The following is a 23757-nucleotide window of genomic DNA, read 5'->3' on the forward strand; positions in this document are numbered from 1 at the left end:
GTCCTTCTGGAACCGTTACATCGGAACCTGTTGGTATCTGTAATATAAACATTCTATAGATTATAGAGAAGTCCAGACTCCATTCCCAACATCTAACCATTGCTTGTTGCTGGCACTAAACTCGAACATGGTCACCACAACACTTGATGTTCCATCGTTGACTCTCTAGTCTGCAACCCACAAACTTGTGTGTGTGTGTGTGTGCTCATTTCGATCATACAGTTCAAACTGTAAGTTACAAGTATATGATGTTCTTTTTTCTGATTTGGGTTGTGTTTTCTTGAATCAAGTTAGGTTCTTGGTTAGTAAAGAGCTAATCTTGAAGGGTTAAGTTTGCAGGAGCTTGAGTGATCATGGATCCAGAAAAGAATACGGTGTTTGTTGGCACCAACCAATTCGTTGACGTTGAGAACTTTGGTTTGTTGGACAAGGAGGGTGAGGATAATGACAACAGCAGGACTCACAGCTACAGGGAACCCCTTTTGACCAGAAGGATCACCAACACAACTTCTCAGATTGCCATTGTTGGTTCCAATGTCTGCCCCATCGAGAGCCTTGATTATGAGTAAGCACCTTTTCAAGTTTGGGCTTTGTTACAATTTGTATGATTCGTTACATGATTGTTGGTCCTCTTGATCGAGTTGTCTTCGATATAAGCTTGCTCAATGCTCCCAAACCCAGGATTCGGGTTTGAGTAGGAGCCATATATGTGTGAATTTTGTGATGGGATCTTAGATATGTTGCTGACTTTGGCATTATTTCACCTTTGATGTCTCTAGCCTGTGCAAACAGTATTTAGAGTTGTGTTTCTGTAAGATCTTCATTTCCCAACTGTTATAGAGTCTCAGAATGTTTGAGTTCTTGCTGAGTTATTTTAGCACATTGCAGGATTTTTGAAAACGATCTATTTAAGCAGGACTGGAGGTCAGCAAAGAAGAGTCGAATACTTCAGTATGTGGTGCTAAAGTGGGCATTGGCACTTGTCATTGGGCTTGTGACTGGCCTAGTTGGCTTCTTCAATAATATTGCAGTCGAGAATATTTCTGGATACAAATTGCTCTTGACTAGCAGTTTCATGGCAAAGGAGCAGTAAGCCCTGTTTCAAGTTTTCTACCACCTGAGTCTATTAATCATCTGTTACTTCATTCTAAAATAAAAGTGTATCTGTTACTTGTTCATCGTTTTATACAATCTTAAGATTAAATTGATAGGAATATGATTGGTTTTAGTGCAGATATTACAGGGCTTTTGGAGTATATGCTGCCATGAATGTAGGTTTAGCAACAGCTGCTGCAGCTCTTTGTGCTTTTATTGCTCCTGCTGCAGCAGGTTCTGGTATTCCGGAGGTCAAAGCTTATCTAAACGGAATAGATGCATATTCAATACTGGCTCCAAGCACCCTGTTTGTCAAGGTACACATACGTTGATGTCATGTTCTTCCCCTCAGTCCCTTTATCTGTGTACAAACATGTAAAGTTGTAAACATATTTGCCTATAGGAAAATTAAATGAACATTGTTGCTACATTTTCTCCTAAATAACTGCTCTCTTGATATACTTTCACAGAGCTGAAAGTTTTGCTTTATGTTTCAGATCCTCCGAGTTCTCAATATATTTGATTGAATTTTTTCGATAAATATGAAGCAAATTTTTTTAAATTCAATCTAATATCATTCTGGATTGTTGCAGATTTTTGGTTCCATTCTTTGTGTTTCTGCTGGATTTGTGGTTGGTAAAGAAGGCCCCATGGTACATACAGGTGCTTGCATAGCCTCTTTGCTTGGGCAGGGGGGTTCTCGCAAGTATCATTTGACCTGGTCATGGCTAAGATACTTCAAAAATGATCGTGACCGACGAGACTTGATTACATGTGGTGCTGCAGCTGGTGTGGCTGCTGCCTTTCGTGCTCCGGTTGGTGGGGTTCTCTTTGCCCTTGAGGAAGCTGCTTCATGGTACTCTCAGTCTCTCATAAGAATAATGAGTTGGAGAAAAAAAGTATTAGAAAACAGCAGAGCCAGAAAAGTAGAGATGCTTAGAAAAGAACTCTAACAATGGTGAAAGAAAATGGGTTAAAATTTGCAATTGCATTAAGTTGGCCCATGCCAAGTTGCCAACTAGTCAATTACCCCAAAAATTTCATATATAACTCAACAAGTATTGTTTACATAACGATGCTTTATTCACATCACAGTTGGCTTTAGCTTTTCTACAATCTTAAATTTCTCAAGCCTTCTAGACATATTGACTCTAGCAGTAAAGTTTCTTTAGGTTAGTATATATCTTACATAGTGGTAGAAGTGATGGGTATTCTGAACACATTATGGGAGAAATGTGAAGGGTTTTAAAAGAGAACGAACATAGATGATGTTTCGTGATTCTGGCTGCTATAACTGTGGGAAGTATCAGTTTTGGGTGAAATATGCCTTCAGTTTTGCGAACATTGGGGTTCTGAGTTGTGTGTTCTCTCTGCTGACATCTTCAGGTGGCGAAGTGCACTTCTCTGGAGAACATTTTTCACAACAGCAGTAGTTGCAATTGTTTTGAGAGGTTTCATCCAGTTCTGTGCTACAGGAAATTGTGGCCTATTTGGGCAAGGTGGTCTGATCATGTACGATGTCAGTGCGGCTGATGCAACATATAGTGCTCCAGATATACTAGCGGTATTACTCCTTGGTGTTTTTGGAGGAATTTTTGGAAGCATATATAACTATCTTGTTGACAAGGTCATTCGAACTTATAGCATCATTCATGAGTAAGTCATGTTTCGAGGGAATGATATCACACTACTATATTACTTGCTGATACAATAATATATTTATTGTTTACTTTCCATTTCTGTTAAAGTTCTCTGGGTTTTGTTAATCTGCAGAAGGGGGGCAGCTGCAAAAATATTACTTGTTATCACCATAGCCCTATTGACGTCAGCTGTGTCTTATGGCTTGCCATGGTTTGCAACGTGCATCCAATGCCCTACTGACGAGACTGAGTGTCCTACTGTTGGTAAAGCTGGCAACTATATAAGCTTCAACTGCCCATCAGGATATTACAATGACATTGCCTCCCTCTTTCTGAACACAAATGATGATGCTATTCGTAATTTATTTGGCACCGATACAACAAAAGAATTCCACATATACTCTCTTTTCATCTTCTTTGCTGCTGTTTTCATCCTTGGAGTTGTTACATATGGCATTGCTATTCCCTCTGGACTTTTCATCCCTGTCATACTAGCCGGAGCTTGCTATGGTCGTCTTGTTGGGAGGTTGTTTGAATCAATATCTAGTCTCGACACAGGCCTCTTTGCTCTACTTGGAGCTGCCTCGTTCCTTGGTGGCACTATGCGGATGACAGTTTCCCTATGTATCATTTTGCTTGAACTGACCAATGACATACTGTTGCTTCCCCTGGTGATGTTGGTCCTGCTTATTTCAAAAACTGTGGCTGATAACTTCAACAAGGGAATTTATGACCAAATTGTTAAGATAAAGGGATTGCCTTATTTGGAGGCTCATGCAGAACCTTACATGAAGAATTTGGTCACAAGTGATGTTGTTTCAGGTCCTTTGGTTACCTTCGCAGGTGTTGAGAAAGTAGGCTATATCCTGCATGCTTTGAGGACTACAGGGCATAATGGATTCCCAGTGATTGATGAACCACCATTCTCAGACACTCCGGAGTTGTGTGGTCTTGTTTTAAGGTCCCATTTGCTTACTTTGCTCAATGGTAAGGTCTTTTCAAAGGAGAGGGTTCTTCAAGGAGAAGAAATCTTACGCAGATTTGGTGCATTTGATTTTGCTAAGGCAGGATCAGGAAAGGGACTCAAAGTGGAAGATCTTGATATAGAAGAGGAAGAGATGGAAATGTATGTTGACCTCCATCCTATTACAAATGCATCCCCATACACAGTGGTTGAGACAATGTCACTAGCCAAAGCTGCTATTCTGTTTCGACAACTTGGTCTCAGGCACTTATGTTTGGTACCAAAGAGCCAAGGGGTAAGTTCCTTCTCCTTAATATATCAACTTGGTTTCCTTATTTGTATCCAAATTCATTTTTACCTTGTTTCTATAGTTCAGCAAGAGTTCAGTGCTGCTCATCAAACTCTGCAAGCACACATCTAACGTAGTTTTTGTTGTCTTTGTTTGCAAATGGCAGAGATCTCCAATTGTCGGAATTCTGACACGGCATGACTTTATGCCAGAGCACATTCTGGGACTCTTCCCTAATATCAAGCCTCACAACAACTAGATCAAGAGGGTTGATTAAGTTCAACAAAATTTTGACGGTGCAATATATCCATTGATCTGTTTAATGCTACCTTGTTCGTCGATTGTTTGCCAGTGATTGCAACTACGTACTGGAACTTGAGGTGGTGTATGAACAAGCAAGGTTTAGTTTGAAGAAGAAAGTTTATAGGAATTATAGCTATGACTGGACAATAATCTCAGGATTACTAAACTTGCTCGTGTCTGTCGTATGTTGATGTCCAATTGTCCATGGATGCATAAAGAACTATGTAAAACTATTTAAGACCTGCCCAAGTAGTATAGACTGGGATAAAATTCATTTCTATGCACAGACAAGTATACAAGAGATTCCGTGCATGTCTCCCTTCGTGTATATGCATTGATTTATAATTTTAATTTATAGGTCACTCATAGCAGCTTCTAAGGTTTCTTTTAAAAACTATTTTTACTCACAACTCAATAAATATTAGGATAAATTATAAAAATGTACCATCTCCTAACTTATATTTTAAAAAAGTTACTATTTATGAATTAATTATAAAAAAGTCATCACATTTAAGTGAAAATTCGAAATGTGAAAATTAGAATAAGATCAACAAAATTAGAAAAAAAATCACTTTAAAAATATTTTCTGGACTGTTTTGCCATTTTTCACTCTTTTTTTTTTTCTAATTCCAGTCATAACTTTTCCGTCCGACGACAGATTTTGACGAAATTAGTATCGTTAGAAAGATCTCGCTCCCCTCTTTCATTTGATATACTACCCACACCGAATCAACCAACCGTACAAGGTGCAACAACCATCGCAAAGGGTTGTCGCCATCGATGGAGATGCTCTAAACAATTCCGGCGAAACCAAAGCTCAAGGTTCCCTAATTCTAGCTATTCTCTTCATTCTGAGCATATTTATACTAATCTCATTTGAATTTTAACAAAATTTCGCATACTTTCACATTTCCTCTATGCATATCACACCTCCTGTCACAACCACTATCACACTATCTCTTAACTGTCACACCTATTGTCACAACCACTATCACACCCACTGTCACAGAAACTGTCACACTATCTATTTACACTAATTGCCACACCTGCTATCAAACCACTATCACACCTGCCGTCACACTACCTATCACAGATCTTGTCACAGATGCCGTCACAGATCCTGTCACACCCGCTGTCACACTACCTATCACAGATGTTGTCACAGATCTTGTCACATATGCTGTCACAACTATTGTCACACCCGCTGTCACACCCGCTGTCACACTACCTATCACAACTACTGTCACCAGTCACACTACCTATCACAGCATCTGTCACAACACAAAATTTCGTTCACAGAGGAGAAACTCGAAAATGTACAAAAAAGATTTTTATGGGTCAGTCTACGATGACTGGTTCGTTCACTTAGGAGAATCTACAGTTCCAGAGAATGATCCTTAAGAGATTCGGCCTTAGTGATTCAACATATCTTCCAGAGGCTGTACTCAACATTCCTCCAAATCCCTCAATGAAAGAAGCCAGGAAAGAAGCTGAGGCACTGATGTATGGTGCCATTGACGAGCTTTTTTGCCAGGACATCGATAAAGCTCAAGGACATTGGAATCTTGATTGTCAACTATCATTCAAAGCTCGTTTCAAATTGTTTATTTCGGATGGGAGGAGCTGCTATACTTCTTTCAAACAAGAGCTCAGACAAAAGAAGGTCCAAATATCGATTGGTTCATACTGTTCGCACGCACAAAGGTGCTGACGACAAGTGCTTTAGCTGTGTTACCCAAGAAGAAGATGACGCCGGGCATATTTCATCCACCTCCCTGCCTTGGTCGCCGAGGCTCAGTCAGGATTTGAAGCTCATGTATGTTTTTTTCGGGAAATAATAAAAGTCTGTGGCAACGTGTAAATATCATGAAATTCAAGGGCAACGCTTTAAGCTTTTAGCAATTCGACTTTTTTCTAATTTTGAAATATTTCATGACTTTTTTCTCATTTCATGTGTCAATATAGACTTTTTTATAAGAAGCCTAAAATATTAATATTTTTCTTTAAAATCTAAAATAACACTCTTATTTATAATAATTCTTAATATCTTAAAATAAAATCATGTTTTAATTCTATAATGTGACTAATGTCGTCCTCTCCCTAAAAAAAAATTAATAAGGAAAGTTGAAATTTTGAATTGCCGCAAAAGCCCACAATTTTATTATTCTTCACGAAAGTCTAAAAACCGGCGGAAGGATACTACCGTAAACTAACCAAACAAAAGGGGGGGGGGGGGGACAAAACGTCCTGGGTAGAGAGGAGTACGCGGAAGCGAAGAAAATCAAACGCAGTCACCCACGAGTTGAGGAGAAGTGCCGATGACAATTCAAGTATAGCGAACTACAAATGGGAATATCAGTACTCTGTTTTCAAGAGCTTTACGAATTGGCTCCGAACTGCTATAGTTTGTTATGCAGTACCTTATAAACATGATTCTGATTTATCTTAATCTGAATTTGTTTTGACTCACTCTTTCAGGATCATGGTTGGATTGGTTGCTGAAACACAGAAATCATCGCGTCGTACGTAGTAAGCAAAGGTGTGGTCAGTTTGATCTTTGGCATTAAAAGTTGTTTGCAGAGGTAATGCCCAGAACCCTCTTTGTGGTATCTCTATCATTCCATTTATCTTTCAGAGTAATATATATGAGAAATACAAACATCTGTATTTATCTTTCAGAGTCTAAATAGATTACACTCAAGCTGACTTACCCAAGACTTTCTATAATTGTTTTTGGTATCAGATGCACGAAAAACCCATATTACGTTTGCATGTATCTCTGATATCAAATTACTTTTGCCTGTATCTCTAATGTAATAATTTTGTTTTTCTTCTCTTTTTCCCTAGGAGTGTTGATATCTCAACCTATTCTTTGGTCAAGCCGTCCAAAAGACTTCCTTTGAGGTAGGTTTTGGAGAAGTTCAGACCGAAACAATGAATTTGTATGCTTTACAGTGACTATAATCGTTGGAAACTTCTGTCTACTGATAAAGCAAAGAGGGGAATTGGATAAAGACAGCAAGTTAAATTCGATTCAATGCTCCAAGTCAATCTGTATAAACAAAAACAAATTTGGAAGAAGGAAAATTGAGCTGTTGGGCATGCGAGAAGGCAATTGCGATTATCAGGTTTGAGGGCAAACAATGGCGACATTCCACAGTTGGCTTCATAATAGTCTCACCAAAATTTTCACTTTCATAGCAGCACAGCAGCAGCAGTGTGTATCTCTCCGCACTTAGACGGAGAGAAAGCACTAAGAAGATGCCTAAATCAGGCAATGCATGAAAGAAATGACGTGAATACTAATAAGTGACCTGTCCCTTCATTCTCCGTAGCATCAATGAATGGTACAACTTTTTCTCTTTTATACTACAACACCTTTTCAGTGCTTCAATGTCGTCTTCTATTGAGTTTCTACCATAAAAGCTTTCCCGCATATCCGCAAGGGACAAGAGAGCATTACACACAGAAGTTGTCAGCAACACGGCTTCACTGAATTCAGCAGTTATGACGGACAATTTTTCACTTTTATCTGATAAAATGCCGCCCACATGCCCGTTGGAATTGCCCGCAGTTGTTAGAGCCAGATCAATCTTATCATATGCATCCTGTTGTAACAAAACTATGTACAACAAAAGCAGCAGCAGCTCATTTGGGGGTTCCCCATTGAAGGAAATCTCACAATAATTCCGAGTCGTGGCTGGCACATCCAGAGTATCCTAGTCTTCTCCACAAAGATAGTCTCGCTCTACGATGCTGACCAGAAAACAAAGACTCACTCCACTTAAGTACAAGTCCAAGTCGATATTCACAATGGCAAAAGGATTATCTGGCTCTGTAAATCCACATCTATGAAGAAGTGCAGCATTACCCAATAACCTGTAGATATTGAAGACCCGAGAAAATAAGCATGGGGTTAATAAAATAATTTCAGAGAAGCAGCATTTCACATCAGGCATAATCTGTGAAGTGCTGTCTGGACTATGGATTTCACACAAGTATCAGGAGTTGATACATGTCACTTGTAAACTGCCTAGTTCAATGTTATGTACTGCATTACACGATACAGCGCACACGGGAAAGTCCAATGCTATTTACTACACCATACGGTGCACAAAGGAAACTCTTGGTGGAAACATATTCGTTCAATACTTCAATATACTACGCCGGAAAGATATAGTTTCCTAAATGGCAGGCAATATAGCTCTAGAGTTATCCATGATATATTGAACTCCTATTTCGCATTGTAAACATTCAGAGTGGAAAGGCATTCAATTTAAAGCACCAGTGACAAACCTCAGCCCCGGGCTTAACATCTTTCACCATAACCATCTCCAAATCATCATCCCCACCATCACTAGAAACCACATCATCAGTAGCACCAGCACCAGTACTGGGACCAACACTCGAAGTTGTACTAGTACTAGACTCATTACCATACGCATTGCCATCTTCGCCGCCACTCTCACCCTCCTCGGATTCACTAGATGCAGAGGTATTCAGACGCACATCCTCCGCCCCCGTCTTGTGATTGAAACTGAACCAAACCAACTGACCAATCAGATAATCAAAATCTCAAAAAAAACCAAACATCATCACATTCACATTCAAAACAAACCAAGTAGAGCTTACATGTCGGCAAGAGGAACCATTCCGACTCCGTGGTAGTGATCACCAATCTGGAAAGACCTAGAAGCAATCAGAGTTCTAGCAGCCAAGTAATCCTCAAACCCGAAAAACCTCTCAAATTGTGGACCAATTTGCCCCTGCAATGGCGCAATGCTCTCCTTCCAATCCTCCAACATCACCGCCCTATCCTCCTTCACCGTCCCCTCCAGCTCCGTCCCCCTCAGCAGCTCCGCCGCCGTCCACACGAGCGGAATCGCCTCCCGCTCCGGCAGCACCGCCAAGTACGGCAACTGCTCCCCGAGGCTCCGCTAGTGCATGATCGCCGCCGCGAGGCCGAGGCTACCGTCGAGACCCGCGGCGTCGATGACGTCACGCGCAGAGGTGGTGACGACGGTGAGACAGGCGGACTTGGGGATTGTGGCAACGGCGTCGCCGACGTGGAGGTCGGTGAGGGCTGTGATGGAGAGGGACTGGGTGGCGGCGGGGAGCGTCAGGTCGAGGGCGTCGCTGCATTGGATGCCTCGGTGGTTCATCCACCACTTGAAGGCCCTCACGCGCCGCCCAGCCGCCATTTCCATTTCTCCCCTTTAAAAACCTAGTGCATGTTCAAAATGGTAATACATTTTTTACACTAAGTAAATATAATAATTTATTTACTTTCTTATAGGTATCACGTGACATGCACCTGCTCAGCCTCATCAGTAGTAGGGCTGGGCATAAACCGATTGTAAATGGATGAATCGACCGAACCGAACCGAATATATGGTTTGGCGACCGAATCGATTTCAAATAGATTGGAAAATGGATTCAAGAAGTCCAAAACCGAAATGATATGGTTCGAAAATGATTTCATAGGTTGAACCGACCGTTTATAAACCGAATTAATTTTTATGTATTAAAAATAATAATAAATTAGTTATAAGTTAATAAAGTTATTGTTTGCACAAAAAATAACAAGAACTAAGTTTGTCGCAGTGGTTCCTTACCATTCTCTACACCTAAGAGGTAAGGGTTTCGACTCCCACCTCATGCAAATTTTAAAAAATTTGCAATTGGGTCGAATTATCAGCCCATTTACAATAAATTCGGTTAAAACCATAACCGAACCCGACCCGATTCAAAATTCGGTCAACTCATTCAATTATGGTTTCGGTTTTTGTTTTGGCCCAACCGAATGAGTCGGTTTCGAAAATGGTTTGGGCCAAAAACCGACCCGAACCGAATTTGGCCAGCCCTAATCAGTAGTCTCCAGACTATTATTTCAACCTTAAAGTTTGAAGTCTGAACCCGTCGCCGTCTCTCTGTTCTCTCTAGGCAGTAATAAGTTCAGGTATCAATTTTATTTTTGGATGGTTTTAGTGTTTTCTTTCTTAAACCCAATTCAGGTGTCTGATTGTATCTCCAGTTTGGGGTATTTTTTTTTTGTATTGTTTTACTGTTACACACTGTTTATTTTTATCTGTATTTGTTTATTTTCAGGGTGCCAGTGCCAAAATGGGAGTGGAGGCAACTACACTTGTAATAATCCGGATTTTTTAGTTTAAATTCTTTTAATTTCTCGCAAATTATTATGCTTGGTAATTTGAGTAAAATCACATTTCAGGAATTTAAGGTTGAAAAACGTTACGTTTTCAGTGGTTTAAGAGTTGACTTTTATTCCGTCGCTCATCTCTGAAAACTTTAATCTACAGAAGTTGTAGAGCTTGTCGATACGAGTTCTTAAACACGCGCACACCTTAATCGGACATCATGTTTGAAAGTTGTTAGCAACGGAAAATTGGTTTCCGATTTTAGAAAGCTATAAAAGGACTTTTTTGGAAACTTCAAATCAGAAACACTAAAACACGAAACCGAGCCGCCCCGACCCGATTTCCCCTTTCAGCCAAATCTTTCTCACCGACTATCTCCTTCCTCCGGCCACCGTGCACGACACCGCCAGTGTCGTTGGAACCGCACGGCCAAGCCGCGTCGACTGGTGGTAGCGACGACCCACTCTGCGCCGCGTCTCAGCAACAACCGAGTATCTGAATCGGACACGCCCCAACTCGGCCCGGACACGCGGACATATCCCAACTCATGATAAAAGTGAGTGTTTATGGTGAGATTCGAATTTTGGTCATCCAAGACACCCAACAACTCTACAACCATTCCAACAGATTTAGTTTTTGTTATATTTATGCACACTTTAATATATATAATGAGAGAAACTCGTGATAAAAATAAGAATGCTTGTGGTGAGATTCGAACCTTGGTTATTCAAGGTACTTATTAAGTCTTTAGCCATTCCAACAAGTTATGTTTTCATTATTTTAATACACACTTTGACATATGTATACATCTAAATACTTTCAAATGTATAAATTAATTTTTTTAATAAATATATATTAAAACTAATATTTAATTAACGTGTCTACCACGTGTCCGTGTCCAAACAAATTTCTATATGTTGTGTCTACGTATCGAATCGTGTCCAATACGGACACTCGTGTCCGTGTCCGTGCTATTAGGTGAGTATTAGGCCTAGGAAGGTTGTAGGTAGAGGATTGGAGGGTTTTGATGGCAGCAGGCGAGGCCACGCGCGGCTGGTTGGGTGGCACACAAGCACCACACGCGGCTGTCAGAGAGTGGCGCGTGAACCCCACGCGCGTGAACTGTGTTTTTGTGAATAGGTGTCCGTGAATAGTGTTTGCGTGAAAAACAATGTTTTTAACTGTAATTAATATTCATATGTTGTTATGTGGGTCATTTTCTAAGCACATTGTTATGCTACTAGGTGACCGACGAAACGAGTGAGAGAATCTCTTTTGGTGCCGTAAAAGTTGCACGCAGGAAATAAGGTGAGTAAATCTCACGGTGACAAGTAAACTCTTGGCGGTGACTTGTATTTATGATTTCTTTAAATGAGTGAACTGTCATGTCGATATAATATAGTGAGTCGTCTATATGTATAAAAATGGTAAATACAATTCATATATATAGTTTGCTATATTATATAACGTTATAGTTTTTATTTATTAAAGTATGAAATTTTATTATTTTCGATTAATTATGGCGGATGGGACCGGAAGGGGAGGTAATGTACCTTCCGGTAGAATGAATTATTGGAGTGAGTTTATATATATTGTTGTGCAAGAGTTGCTTGGTTGTAGTACATAAACATGTGTGGATTGTTATATTGTACGTGGTTTTAACATTGAGTCTTGTTAAAACGTTTTCTGGTCTTCGGATGGTGATGTCATATAAATCGGAACCATGTCTTAGTCGGGTGTTGGTTACGATCAGTTAGAGGTCTAGTCTGTATGCCTTGTACTTGATGAGGGGTAACCAGGTGGGCTGCTCATCTCATGAGTACACATGTTTTAAAATGACATTTTGGTAACCATGTGGGCTGCCTTACGGGTAACCAGGTGGGCTGCCCAGGTCTCATGAGTACTCAAATTTTAGTGTGTTATTTGTTACGGGTAACCAGGTGAGCTACCTGGGTCTCATGTGTACTCATATTTTAATATGTTATTTGTTACGGGTAACCAGGTGGGCTGCCAGAGTCTCTTGAATACACATGTTTTAAAAATATTATTTGTATATTTTCTTTGTATGTGATGTATTTTTAAATGTTGATTTATTCATACGGGCTGAAAAGCTTACCGGGTTGGTGTTTACAATCTCGGTGCACCAAATCAATGGTGTAGGGAATAGATCTGCTGGTGAGGATTAGCAGGCTCGGAGAGCTTACTCAGATGATTACTGAGGGTTTTCTTCTTCTGTTGTGATGAGCATTTAGTGAATATTATATTTCCAATTGTTTTAATACTTGAGTGTATTAACTGGTGATGTATTATTCAAGTCAACTGAATCATACTGTGAACTCAGTTTTGATACACTGTTGTTGTAAGATGATTTCCATATATTTGAGATTATTTTAGAGTTTTCATGACTTCGAATTCGAACTTTTATCATTCGAAATTTCGGGGTCGTGACAACACTTGAGGATTCTTCGGCCCAAACCGTGTCGTCGGATAAAGTTGAAGTTAAACTAGATGAAATCAAGAGAGATTGAAACCATAATTGGTGTATATACTTGATATTCAACTATCTATTACAAACTTACGGTACTGGTGCTGCTCTTATATAAAGTTGTTAGTGTAACTATTCTACTAATATACAGTTTGGAATTTACTGATGCATTGAAGATATTGACAGTTTTGTCAATGGTGAAGATTTGCAGGCTTGTATGTCAAGGATTGTGTGCTACTGTTGGTGTGTTGTGTTGTTTCACATTAGCATGCTCATCTTAACACTCTCTCTCAAGTTAGCGCATACATATCAATCATGTCAAACTTGCTAAGTAAATCATTAAAGACTTTTCTGGAAACACTTTTTGTTAATATATCTGACAGCTGCTTTTGTATGGGAACAAAAAGAACACTGATGAGATTGGCATCTAGCTTTTCTTTTATGAAGTAATGATCAACCTCTACATGTTTAGTGCAATTATGTTGTACTAGATTTTGTGAGAAATCAATTGCTACCCAGTTGTCACAGTACAGTTTCATGGTACTTTTTAATTTGACACCCAAATCAAGTAACAGGTTTCTCAGCCATAGTAACTCACACACACCATGAGCCATACCTATGTACTCAGCTTCCGCACTAGATCGTGCCACAAGTCCCACAACTGTTTGTTTCTTGCTCTTCCATGTAACTAAATTACCTCCCGTAAATGTAAAGTAACTTGATGTTGACCGTCTGTCTGTGATATTTCTAGCTCAATCTGCATTTGTAAAGCCACATGCTTCAAGAATATTGTTGTGTTTATAAAACATCACTCCTCTCCACGGAGCTGACTTCAAGTACCTTGAAATTCTCACAATACCATTTATGTGATCCTTACTCGGATTATGCATGTATTGACTTACCACACTTACTGCATATGCAAGATCTGGTCTAGTATGAGTCAAGTAAATCAATCGCCCAACTAGTCTCTAATAACGAGCTCGATCAATAGGTATTTGATCTTGATATTATGCTAAATGATTATTTTGCTCAATAGGACTGTCAACAGGTGTGTAATCTAACATGCATGTTTCTGTCAATATATCGAGGATGTACTTTCTCTGACACAAGTAGATCCCTTCACTTCCCCTGGCTACCGCAATGCCTAAGAAGTACCTTAGTTCACCCAAGTCCTTCAGCTCAAACTCAGAGGCCAACTGTTTTTGTAATCTATCTGTCTCCACAGTGTTATCGCCAGTTATTACCATATCATCAACATAGATAAATCAAAGTTGTAATATTTCCTTGTTGATGTTTGAGAAACAAAGTATGGTATGAATTACTCTACTTGTAACCAACCTTCCGCATGAATTGTGAGAATCTTCCAAACCAAGCATGAGGTGACTATTTGAGGCCATATAGGGATTTTCTTAATTTAAACACAAAGTTACCAAGTGATGCAGCTACATATACAGGTGGAAGACTCATGTATACCTCCTCGGTTAACTCTCCATGAAGAAATACGTTCTTGACATCAAATTGCCGAAGTGGCTAGTTTGAACTTGCAGCCAATGACAGCAAGACCCGAATAGTATTTATTTTAGCAAATGGAGCAAAGGTCTTATCATAGTCTATACCATATGTCTGAGTGAACCCCTTTGCTACAAGTTGTGCTTTATACCGGCTCACTGATCCATCAACATTATGTTTTATTGTACACACAGCGACAACCTACAACATTCTTTTCATCTGGTGGAGGAACAAGTTTCCATGTATTGTTCTTCTACAACACTTCCATCTCTTCCGCTATTGTTTTCCTCCATTTTTTACCATCCAATGCATCATGCACTTTGTTAGATACTAATACAATAGATATTTGATTCACAAATGATTCAAATGACTTGGATAATCTTCTAGTTGACATATAATGGGTTACTAGATACTTAGATTTGGCTTGTAGAGAAAGTTCATATCTTTTAGCTGACTGACCACGAGTAAATCTATTTGGTAACACATATTGACCACTGTTAGACTCACTACTACTGATATTAGTAGACAAACTAACCTCTCGAGTATGATCTTCAATACTAGGGAGATGTGAGTCGGGGGTAGGAGTGATGACATGAAGGGCCAGTTTTGGTACCTAGATGTTTGGGGGCTTGCAATCTGAATATTTTGTGAGAGTTGATGAGTTGATAATTTCAACTGGATTCGTCAAAGTTTCACTCTCCTGAATGACTTCTAATTCATCACCCTCTCCATGATACAGCTCTTCGAAATATGAATACTCCCCCTGAAGAGATGTATCAGAAGAGGTAAAATAGCTCATGTCCTCAAAGAAAGTAACATCCATAGTGACATAGTATTTTCTAGTATATCCAACAAACACACATTTAAGTGTCCGAGCATCCAACTTAGATCTTTGATTTTTAGGTACATGAACAAAAGCAACACAACCAAAGACACGTGTAGGAAGATTGTGAAATGAAGTTAATGAAACATGGGATGCAAGTACCTCAAAGGGGATTTTTCCTGACAGGACACTAGACGAAAGATGATTGATGAGGTGGGAAGAGGCTTAGACAACATCGCTCCAAAGATATTTAGGCATATGAGTGCGAAAGAGAAGAGAACAAGCCATATCAAGCAAATGGTGATTTTTCCTCTCTGACACTCTGTTTTGTTCAAGTGTTTGTGGACATGTAGTTTGATGAACTATCCCATGAGATTTTAAAAAAAAATTGGAAAACATGATTAACATATTCTCCCCCGTTGTCTAAACGAAAAACTTTAATGCTACTGTTATACTGTGTTGAATAAGAGTATGGAAAGCAACGAAAGCTGAAAAAACTTCAACTTTAGTTTTAAGAAGGACAACCCATGACAATCTCGTACAATCATCAATAAACATAAAATATCTCATACTCGACACAGTAGGTTCTCTAGAGGGTCCCTAAACATCAGAGTGAATAAGCTCAAAAGGAATGACATTTTATTGGAAATACTATGAGAGTAAGTAGTACAGTGACTTTTGGCCAAAACACATGTTTCATAATGTAAAACTGACTCATCCATACCAATAAACAAAGTGGGCATGGATTTCTTCGTAAGAGTAAAAGATAAATGTCCTAAACGACGATGTCATAATCAAATTTCACTTAGCTTATCAGATGTCAATGTCATGGCGGTACGGGACTGTGCTCCTAGTTTCTCTCCTACATATGTTTGATCCAGATGGAACAATCTGTCCCTCAGATACCCCCGACTAATTAACTCCCTGGTGAGAAGATCCTGAAAGATCACATATATGAGGTAAAAGATCACATAACATTTAGATTCAGTATTTAACTATGAAACATATATCAAATGATGAGAGAAGTCCGGCACATATTACACATTAAGAAGCTCTATTGTAGGAGTGATACAGACTGACCATTTTTCTAAAAGTGGAAAGGCCTCACCATTGGCATTTGTATGATGATCATGATCGGTTACACCATAGAAATCTGGTTCTTGGACCAACTGAACAGTTGCTTTCGCCTTAGGATGATAACCATGCTTCTTCGGTTTGAGATGCGGATGCAGCTTCCAACAAGTTTCTTGAAAATGACCTGAATCATCATAGTAAGAGTAGTAAGGACGGGGACAATTCCCAAAGCCAGGTGGTGATCCTTGCTGATGAATTGGAACTGAATTTGATTACTGAAGAAGTGGTGTTGGAGATCTCGACTGAACAATAAGGTTAGAAACTTCAACTTGTGCTTGATTGAGACTTTCCTGCTGAGACTCATCCTTACGGATATATGTGAAAGTTGTAGTTAGCCTAGGGGGTTCTATCATTCTAAGCAGCTCTCATTTGGCACTATTATGCTTTGCATCAAGACATCTCAGGAAATTGTGAACTCGCTGAAGCTCCATTTATTTCTGGTACTAAACATTATCCTCCTGATTCTTAATCTTGCAAGGACGCTTCATATCAATCTCAGCCCAAATATTCTTCAACTTGGTGAAATACTGCTCTACTGGCTGCCCATTTTGTTACATTGGCACATTAACTCATGAACTTGTATGAAATCAGACTCATTAGTGTATAGGTCTTCCAATGTCTTCCAGATTGCCTGTGCAATATCACATTACTCTACAAGGTCTACTATCTCCTCATTCATGGCTTTGTACAAGACTGATATTACAAGACTATCATCATCTTCCCACTTAGTTTAGGCATTAAATCATCTTCACTAAGGGCTATAATTGCCCCAGTTACATGCCCAATTTTGTGCATTCATCGGAGATAAGCTGTCATGATTCTCTTCCATTTACGGAAATTGGTTCTGTTGAGTTTGACTCCCTCAAAAGAACTACTTTCAGAATTCTTAACAGATACTTCAAAACTTTTGGACCTCATTGGCTTTAGAGCTTTCAATTCCATCGTCCATCGTAAAATAATTAGTAAATAAGTAGTTATGCAGCGAAAATAAAACTAAAAATAAGAATTAGCCTCAAGTGTATTTACATTGTCGGTGGATCTTCTCTGTCTTGGATGCACCTTCAGTGCCGGTGTATTTGCACCATCAGTAGAAACAATCTAGCATATACTTTACAGACTTTTGCTGGACTTTATGGCCAAAGTGGGTCGGTTTGCAAATGACGTCGGATTGATAGCAGAGCGACATTGGGCTGAGGATGAGTGGCCAACGCGGGTTGGGTTGTTGAAGATGACACCAGATTTGTAAACGGAGTGATACCAAACTGATGAAGCGGGCTTGAGACGCCGGTGGAGGAGGGACTAGGTGCTGGAGATGCGCAGAAGATGCCGGAATGGGAATGTCGAATTGGAGATGCGCTGCAGTCTTGAGAGAGAGAGGACCGTCGTTCTAGTAACAGAATACGACGTTGATGGACTCCAACAAGTGACGATGATGAATTCTAATGACTGGATTTGTCAAACTCCAGGAAATTAGAAAAGACAGACAAAAGACAAAGTCCTCTCGGATATTTCTCTGATACCAAGTTAAACTAGATGAAATCAAAAGAGATTGAAACCAGAATTGGTGTATATACTTGATATTCAACAATCTATTACAAATTTTTGGTGCTGCTCCCATATAGAGCTGATAATGCAACTATTATACGAATATACAGTTGGGAATTTATTGATGCATTGAAGATATTGACAATTTTGTCAATGATAAAGATTTGCATGCTTGTATGTCAAGAATTGTGTGCTACTGTTTATGTGACTGTTTGTTTGTGTGCTGTGTTGTTTCACATTAGCATGCTCATCTTAACAGTTGAGTCCTTGTTGGAGGTAAAGCCAACTCAAATCACCTTTTTGCAGCTTACTCTTTTGTGTTTCAACCCACTTGGATGTTTTACCGATGGAAAATTCATGGCTTTTTTGTTGTCACAGGCTGCAAGATATGATGACATGGAAGATACTACCAACTCAGTATCCCAAGGTGTTCCTCTTGTAACTAAGGACTCTGAGGGCCGTACAGGTTATAATCTTATTTAGCTCTCTCTACTGCTTTGTTTCTTGAGATGATTTTGGGTTATATTGGATGAACTCTGATGGATACATAATTTTTCCATACCAAAGCTGAACGGTTTGGATTCATCATTAAGAATTCATTATGGAATGTACCCTCATATTGCTTTTGCTTAAAGAATACTATTTAGAGAATTTTAGTGTCCTTCACATATCTTTGATTCTTTGGGACTTTGTTACCATAGCATATTTTTTTTTTCCCGAACATCCCCAATTTTGTTTTTGGGTATGTTTAAATGTTAATAATGTTGTCTAAGGGTTGTAACAACCTTTGTAGATGATTTACCTAGAGATTGATGAGCCTTAAAATTGCCTTAGTTTCTGCCATGAGTTAGCATTCGGCCAGTACATAGCTTTTTCCAGTCAAATCTAAGGACCCGATCAATTATATATGGAGATTGAGTTACTGTGGTTGTTCTGCTTTAGAACACAGAGGTTCATGCTAGTAACTAAACATAAAACTGTATCTTATAGGATTAGTCATTGCCTATCTTACGAAGTTAGTCATTACAGATATGTATTATGTCGACTCAAATGTCACTCTCAAGTATAATGATCAAGTTGTAATGAGATTGTGAGTATGAGATGTCGTACCCAAGGAATTGGAAAAAACCTCTCTAACTAGAAGAACCTAAGGGATACTAAAAGAATATGCAAATGTACAAGTCATAAATCAAGGCTCACAAGTGAACCCAAATTTATGATGGATATATGCAAGATGGTGTAGTGATTCAAATTTCTTTCGGATGTGGAGTTACTTCTAAAAACTAAATGACTACTTAAAATGTAAACTAAGCTTTGCTAAACTAGATGTGATGAAATAGATGAAAATTAGGACTTAAGGTTTCCACCTATAACTTCTCTTGTGAACAATGATGCTACTAAATTGAATGATACCACTCTAACTAGCCAATTTCTCTCCATGTATCCCTTTCGGGTATGACAATGGACAATCTCGTTTATTGGTATCAAGCAACCCTCTCGGGTGTAGTACGTAACTACTCAAGTCATGCATATGAATCCGGTTAAGTATCAAATTCATTACCCTAAGTGCATAAAGTTTGGAGATGAAGAAATCATACAAACCAATCATGTTTATCTCTAAGTGATTGTAGTTCACAACTTTAACATGCACATATGATATGCTGTCATGCTTCAAACAACTAAGGTTAATCAAGACTTAATCATTCATCATGTTATGACAAACAATCATACACAAATTGATTAAGTTTAAGCATTGGTGTTCAACTTTTGAACTAGCATATTAGAGTGCTAATGAAAAGTGCATCAAATAAAATATTTATATTAATGTCATACAAGATTGGCTAGAGCTTTCACCCTAATCCCAACAAACTAACTACTCACTCATAACTAAATACACAAACTTCAATGTGTTTATGAACATCAAAGTAAAGAGAGAGTAGAGAGATGACTAGTGAATCTCAAGTTGAGGATGATGTGGATGAACTCATGGAGATCTTGACATGGTGGTGATGGAGATCCTCAAATGATTCTAGATTCCTCTTCTTCCTCCTTGCTTGATGATAGTGTATGAAAAATAGTGGATGATGAAGTGATGAAACTTGGTGTTTTTAGAATGAGATTGGTAGATGAAAATGTTCTCTTCCTCTCTTTCTCTTGGTTGGTGGTGGAAATGGTGTGTTTGGAGATGGTGGTGATGGAAGTTTTTATAGAGGAGAATAATGGTTAAAAAAAGTAGAGAAAGTGAGAGATAATGGTGTAGTGAGTGGGTGATAAAGGAAGAAGTAAGTGATCATGTAGGAAGTGAGTGATCATGGAAGGAACATGGAAGAAGTGAGTGATAAATGAATGAAGTGGATGATAAAGAAGTGAATGATCTCCATTATTAGACTCTTATAAAGAACATGTAATTATTAGAATATATATCTCGTGATGTTGAGAATGATTCTTCATTATTAGACTCTTATAATAATAATTAACTGGAGTTGTTGTATTTTATTTATAACAATAAGTTGTTCAAATGATTACTTATTCGAACAAATTAGTCTAAAACCGATATCTTGTAAGGTCTTACTTACAGTTGAGCAAAGAATATAAGTTTAGCAACATTATATGTAAAAAAAGGAATATATTCTTATAAAAACGGCAAAATTGCCAAAATACACCCTAAATTTGGTTAAAATTGTCAATTTACACCCCAAACTTGTATTTGAGTCAATTTAACTCCTAAACTTGGTAAAAATTGCCGATTTGCACCACATCCGTTAAATTTAACTGTTTTCATCCAATTTTGCGTCAAATGTCATGCACATGAGGGGTAATGTTGTCATTTTATATTTATATTTTTCTTAAAAACAAATACAAATATTCTTTAAAATGAGGATTATTTTTTAATCAAATTATTTATTTACATCTTTTTTCTACATACTTAACCCTACTTCGAATTATATATTCAACATACCCATCCATTCAAATAGTATGTTGTGTATATATATATATATATACACATTGTTGGAGGAGGAACAAAACGAGAATAATAACGACGTAATGAAACAAAACGTAACCATTTAATTATTGATAATGGGGCCTATATATAGGTATTACATAACTACAATCCCGTAGGATTCAGAGTCCTAATCTATTATAGAGATGCGGATTTATCTCTAACAGGAAATCTAATAAGGCTAAGACACACACAATGGTAGAATAGTAATTCTCCCAGAACACACATTTATTTTTAATTTTTAATGTATTTATTTATATTTTTCTAATATCTTTTAACTTATTATATCATGTAAAATAATAAATATATAAATCAATAACATGTTTTGAAAAAAAAAATTTATAACAAGTGTTCATCTTAAGTAATTTTATTAATTTATTTCATTATTAAATATAAATAAATATATAATGACAATATTGCCCCTCAAATGCATAACATGTGACTTAAAATTGGATGGAAAACATTAAATTTAACGGATAGAGTGCAAATCGACAATTTTTACCAAGTTTAGGAGGTAAATTGACTCAAATGCAAGTTCATGGTGCAAATTGACAATTATGACCAAGTTTGGGGTGCAAATCGGTCTTTTTGCCTATAAAAAATATATGGAGTTCGGAATGAATGATGAGATACAAAAAAAAACGGATGTCTAATGAGTGAATAAGATGTGTAATGAGTAACTAATTGAGATATAAGTCAATAAAATATTTAAGGTTATTTTTGGTAAATTAAATAGAGGTCTATTAAGCAAACGCTTATATTCAAAAATAAAATGGAGGTGTAGATAGCATGTGAGGTCTAGTGAGCAAATGTGGAGGTCTAAGAAGCAACACTCTTAGTTTTTTTTACTAAAAATAGTGGATGCACTAGACTCTTTTTACTTTACCTTTGAGCATCTCACTCGACAGATTTTTCAAGCGAAATAATTCAAAATTAAAATATTCTTTGTATGAAATTATATATAATTTATAAATAAATTTAAAATATTTTTTAGTCATGTAATTAATACTTTTAGTTCAAATAAAAATAAAATATAGAGAACTGATGTAGATGTATTTCTAAATTAACTAGTTAAAATTACTTTTAAGTTATTTTAGTTGAACTTATATTTTTTGTTTTTTGTTTTTGAGAAAAGATGTCAACTTAAAAATTTATATATCCTAGAGTTAGCTCAATTGTACAACACAGTATTCATTTGAACAAAGAGACATATATATACGACCATATTATCAAGCAACGTAGTGTTTTTTTGTTTTTGTATAATAAACTGCAGGTGTTCAGAACATAACCTGTGACTCACTGAGGCATTTGCACACTTAATTTAGCCTCCATTTGTTTTTATGGTTGGTAATTTTTTACGTGGTTCTAGAGACATGGGAGAAATTTAGGGCTACCACTTAACGGTGGGCGCAGTCGCAGTTTAAGCTGTGGTTGATTGCTGATCCAGAAATAAACAGTACTTTTTTAGTAAGACTCTATTGGGACATAATGTAGCAAGGGAACTGAGAAAGTGAGAATACACGAGGATGACATTACCCTTTCTAAGTCCCAATGAGTTTATTAGGATATAAATGTTAATTAACCAATATACATATTAATTAGAGTATCTTTAGTAAATTCTCTATTATAATTTTTTAGCAATTTTAGAGAGCACGTTTAACTTTTTACCAAAAATAGTGGATGCACTAGACTCACTTTATTTTAACTTTGAGCTATTGCACTTGACAGATTTTTCAAACGAGATAACTCAAGGTTAAAATATTCATTGTATAAAATTGTATATAATTAATAAATTATTTGAGGAGAAATGAAACGTTATTATTCTCAACGTAATGAAACAGAACATAACCGTTTATTGATTGATAGTAGGGTCTATATATAGGCATTACATAACCACAATCCCGTAGGATTCAGAGTCTTAATCTATTACAGAGATGCGAATCTATCTCTAATAGGAAGCCTAATAAGGCTAAGACACACACAAGAGTAGAATAGTAATTCTCTCAGAACACTCCCCATTGTGTCGCATGCCGAGGTTGCATGGTGCACACATCGTTGTCTTGGTAAAAACATTGTCAAGCAAAATAAAAACCTCTTGGGTAAAAAAAAAAAGCTTGATCGAAGGAAAAAAGAACACAACGCACCAGCTACATTTGATAGCATCACGTGAGGTAGACTCCCCCTGAAGTCTACGAAACAACTCTCCCTGATTAGTGCCATAATCATGAAGTACAAAAAACAACATATCCAACGTTCATTACATGCTTCTCAAAAGTAGTCTTGGACTAATGATTAATCATTAATCTTGTCACACATCCTTAGATCATATATGCTATACATAGGCAAACTTAGATCTTAGGAAACAAGATTGCATAACAACTTAAAACAAGAGTTTGCAATGAAAATCAGATTCTCGGGTAGAATGACCTTCACTCACTTACATGGCCATAAATTTTTCGCTACAATAGGTATCAATGAACTGCAAAATGTTCTGGAAAGTAGACACCCGTAGGTTTCCAATGACATAAAGTTCACAACCTAATTCGATCGGAGCAGTTCACAGTGCTCTGTCGAAATTAACTGACTTGCAAATTTCCGGACAGAACTGTCCTACTTTGTTAAAACAGCCATAACTGACTCAATATGATATATATGAACAAATAGTTAGTGTCCCTGTAAAGTAGACACATAGACCTTTCTAATGGTACCTATTTCATTGAGCGAGCTGTATTGTAAGTCTCGTTGAAGTTGACCTATGAAATTGGACAGATTCTGATTTGTCAAATTCAATGTGTCTTTCAAAAATGAATG

At 37.7% G+C, this 23757-nt stretch overlaps 2 protein-coding genes across 4 annotated transcripts; one reads left to right on the forward strand and one right to left on the reverse strand.

Annotated features, from left to right (window-relative positions):
* LOC126798862 (chloride channel protein CLC-c) lies at nucleotides 1–4573 on the forward strand. Of its 3 annotated transcripts, none has more exons than XM_050525941.1 (8): nucleotides 1–230; nucleotides 333–565; nucleotides 889–1089; nucleotides 1235–1412; nucleotides 1689–1951; nucleotides 2482–2751; nucleotides 2869–3994; nucleotides 4155–4573. In XM_050525941.1, exons 2-8 carry the CDS (start codon nucleotides 354–356, stop codon nucleotides 4245–4247), a joined length of 2343 nt encoding a protein of 780 aa, XP_050381898.1. In that variant the 5' UTR covers nucleotides 1–230; nucleotides 333–353; the 3' UTR covers nucleotides 4248–4573. The 3 variants fall into 3 exon arrangements, with proteins under 3 accessions (XP_050381898.1, XP_050381906.1, XP_050381914.1); XM_050525949.1 differs by having other exon boundaries at nucleotides 340–565; XM_050525957.1 differs by lacking the exons at nucleotides 1–230; nucleotides 333–565 and having other exon boundaries at nucleotides 942–1089; nucleotides 1230–1412; nucleotides 4155–4572.
* Nucleotides 4574–7144: 2571 nt separating this feature from the next.
* On the reverse strand, nucleotides 7145–9492 carry LOC126802943 (uncharacterized). The gene is given in 5 exon segments (XM_050530671.1): nucleotides 7145–7977; nucleotides 7979–8088; nucleotides 8091–8272; nucleotides 8577–8828; nucleotides 8924–9492. Coding segments are annotated over 5 exon segments (1497 nt in total). The 3' UTR covers nucleotides 7145–7593.
* Between the last annotated feature and the right edge of the window lie 14265 nt (nucleotides 9493–23757).

Source organism: Argentina anserina, chromosome 1, assembly GCF_933775445.1.
Source record: "Argentina anserina chromosome 1, drPotAnse1.1, whole genome shotgun sequence".
Taxonomy (NCBI): domain Eukaryota; kingdom Viridiplantae; phylum Streptophyta; class Magnoliopsida; order Rosales; family Rosaceae; genus Argentina; species Argentina anserina.

Bases quoted from the DNA above. Each gene is read 5' to 3' on its own strand.
- LOC126798862 (XM_050525941.1), top strand. From the start codon at position 354: ATGGATCCAGAAAAGAATACGGTGTTTGTTGGCACCAACCAATTCGTT. The intron at 1,952-2,481 runs GTACTCTCAGTC...TGACATCTTCAG, and splicing joins CTTGAGGAAGCTGCTTCATG to GTGGCGAAGTGCACTTCTCT. The intron at 3,995-4,154 runs GTAAGTTCCTTC...TGCAAATGGCAG, and splicing joins TGGTACCAAAGAGCCAAGGG to AGATCTCCAATTGTCGGAAT.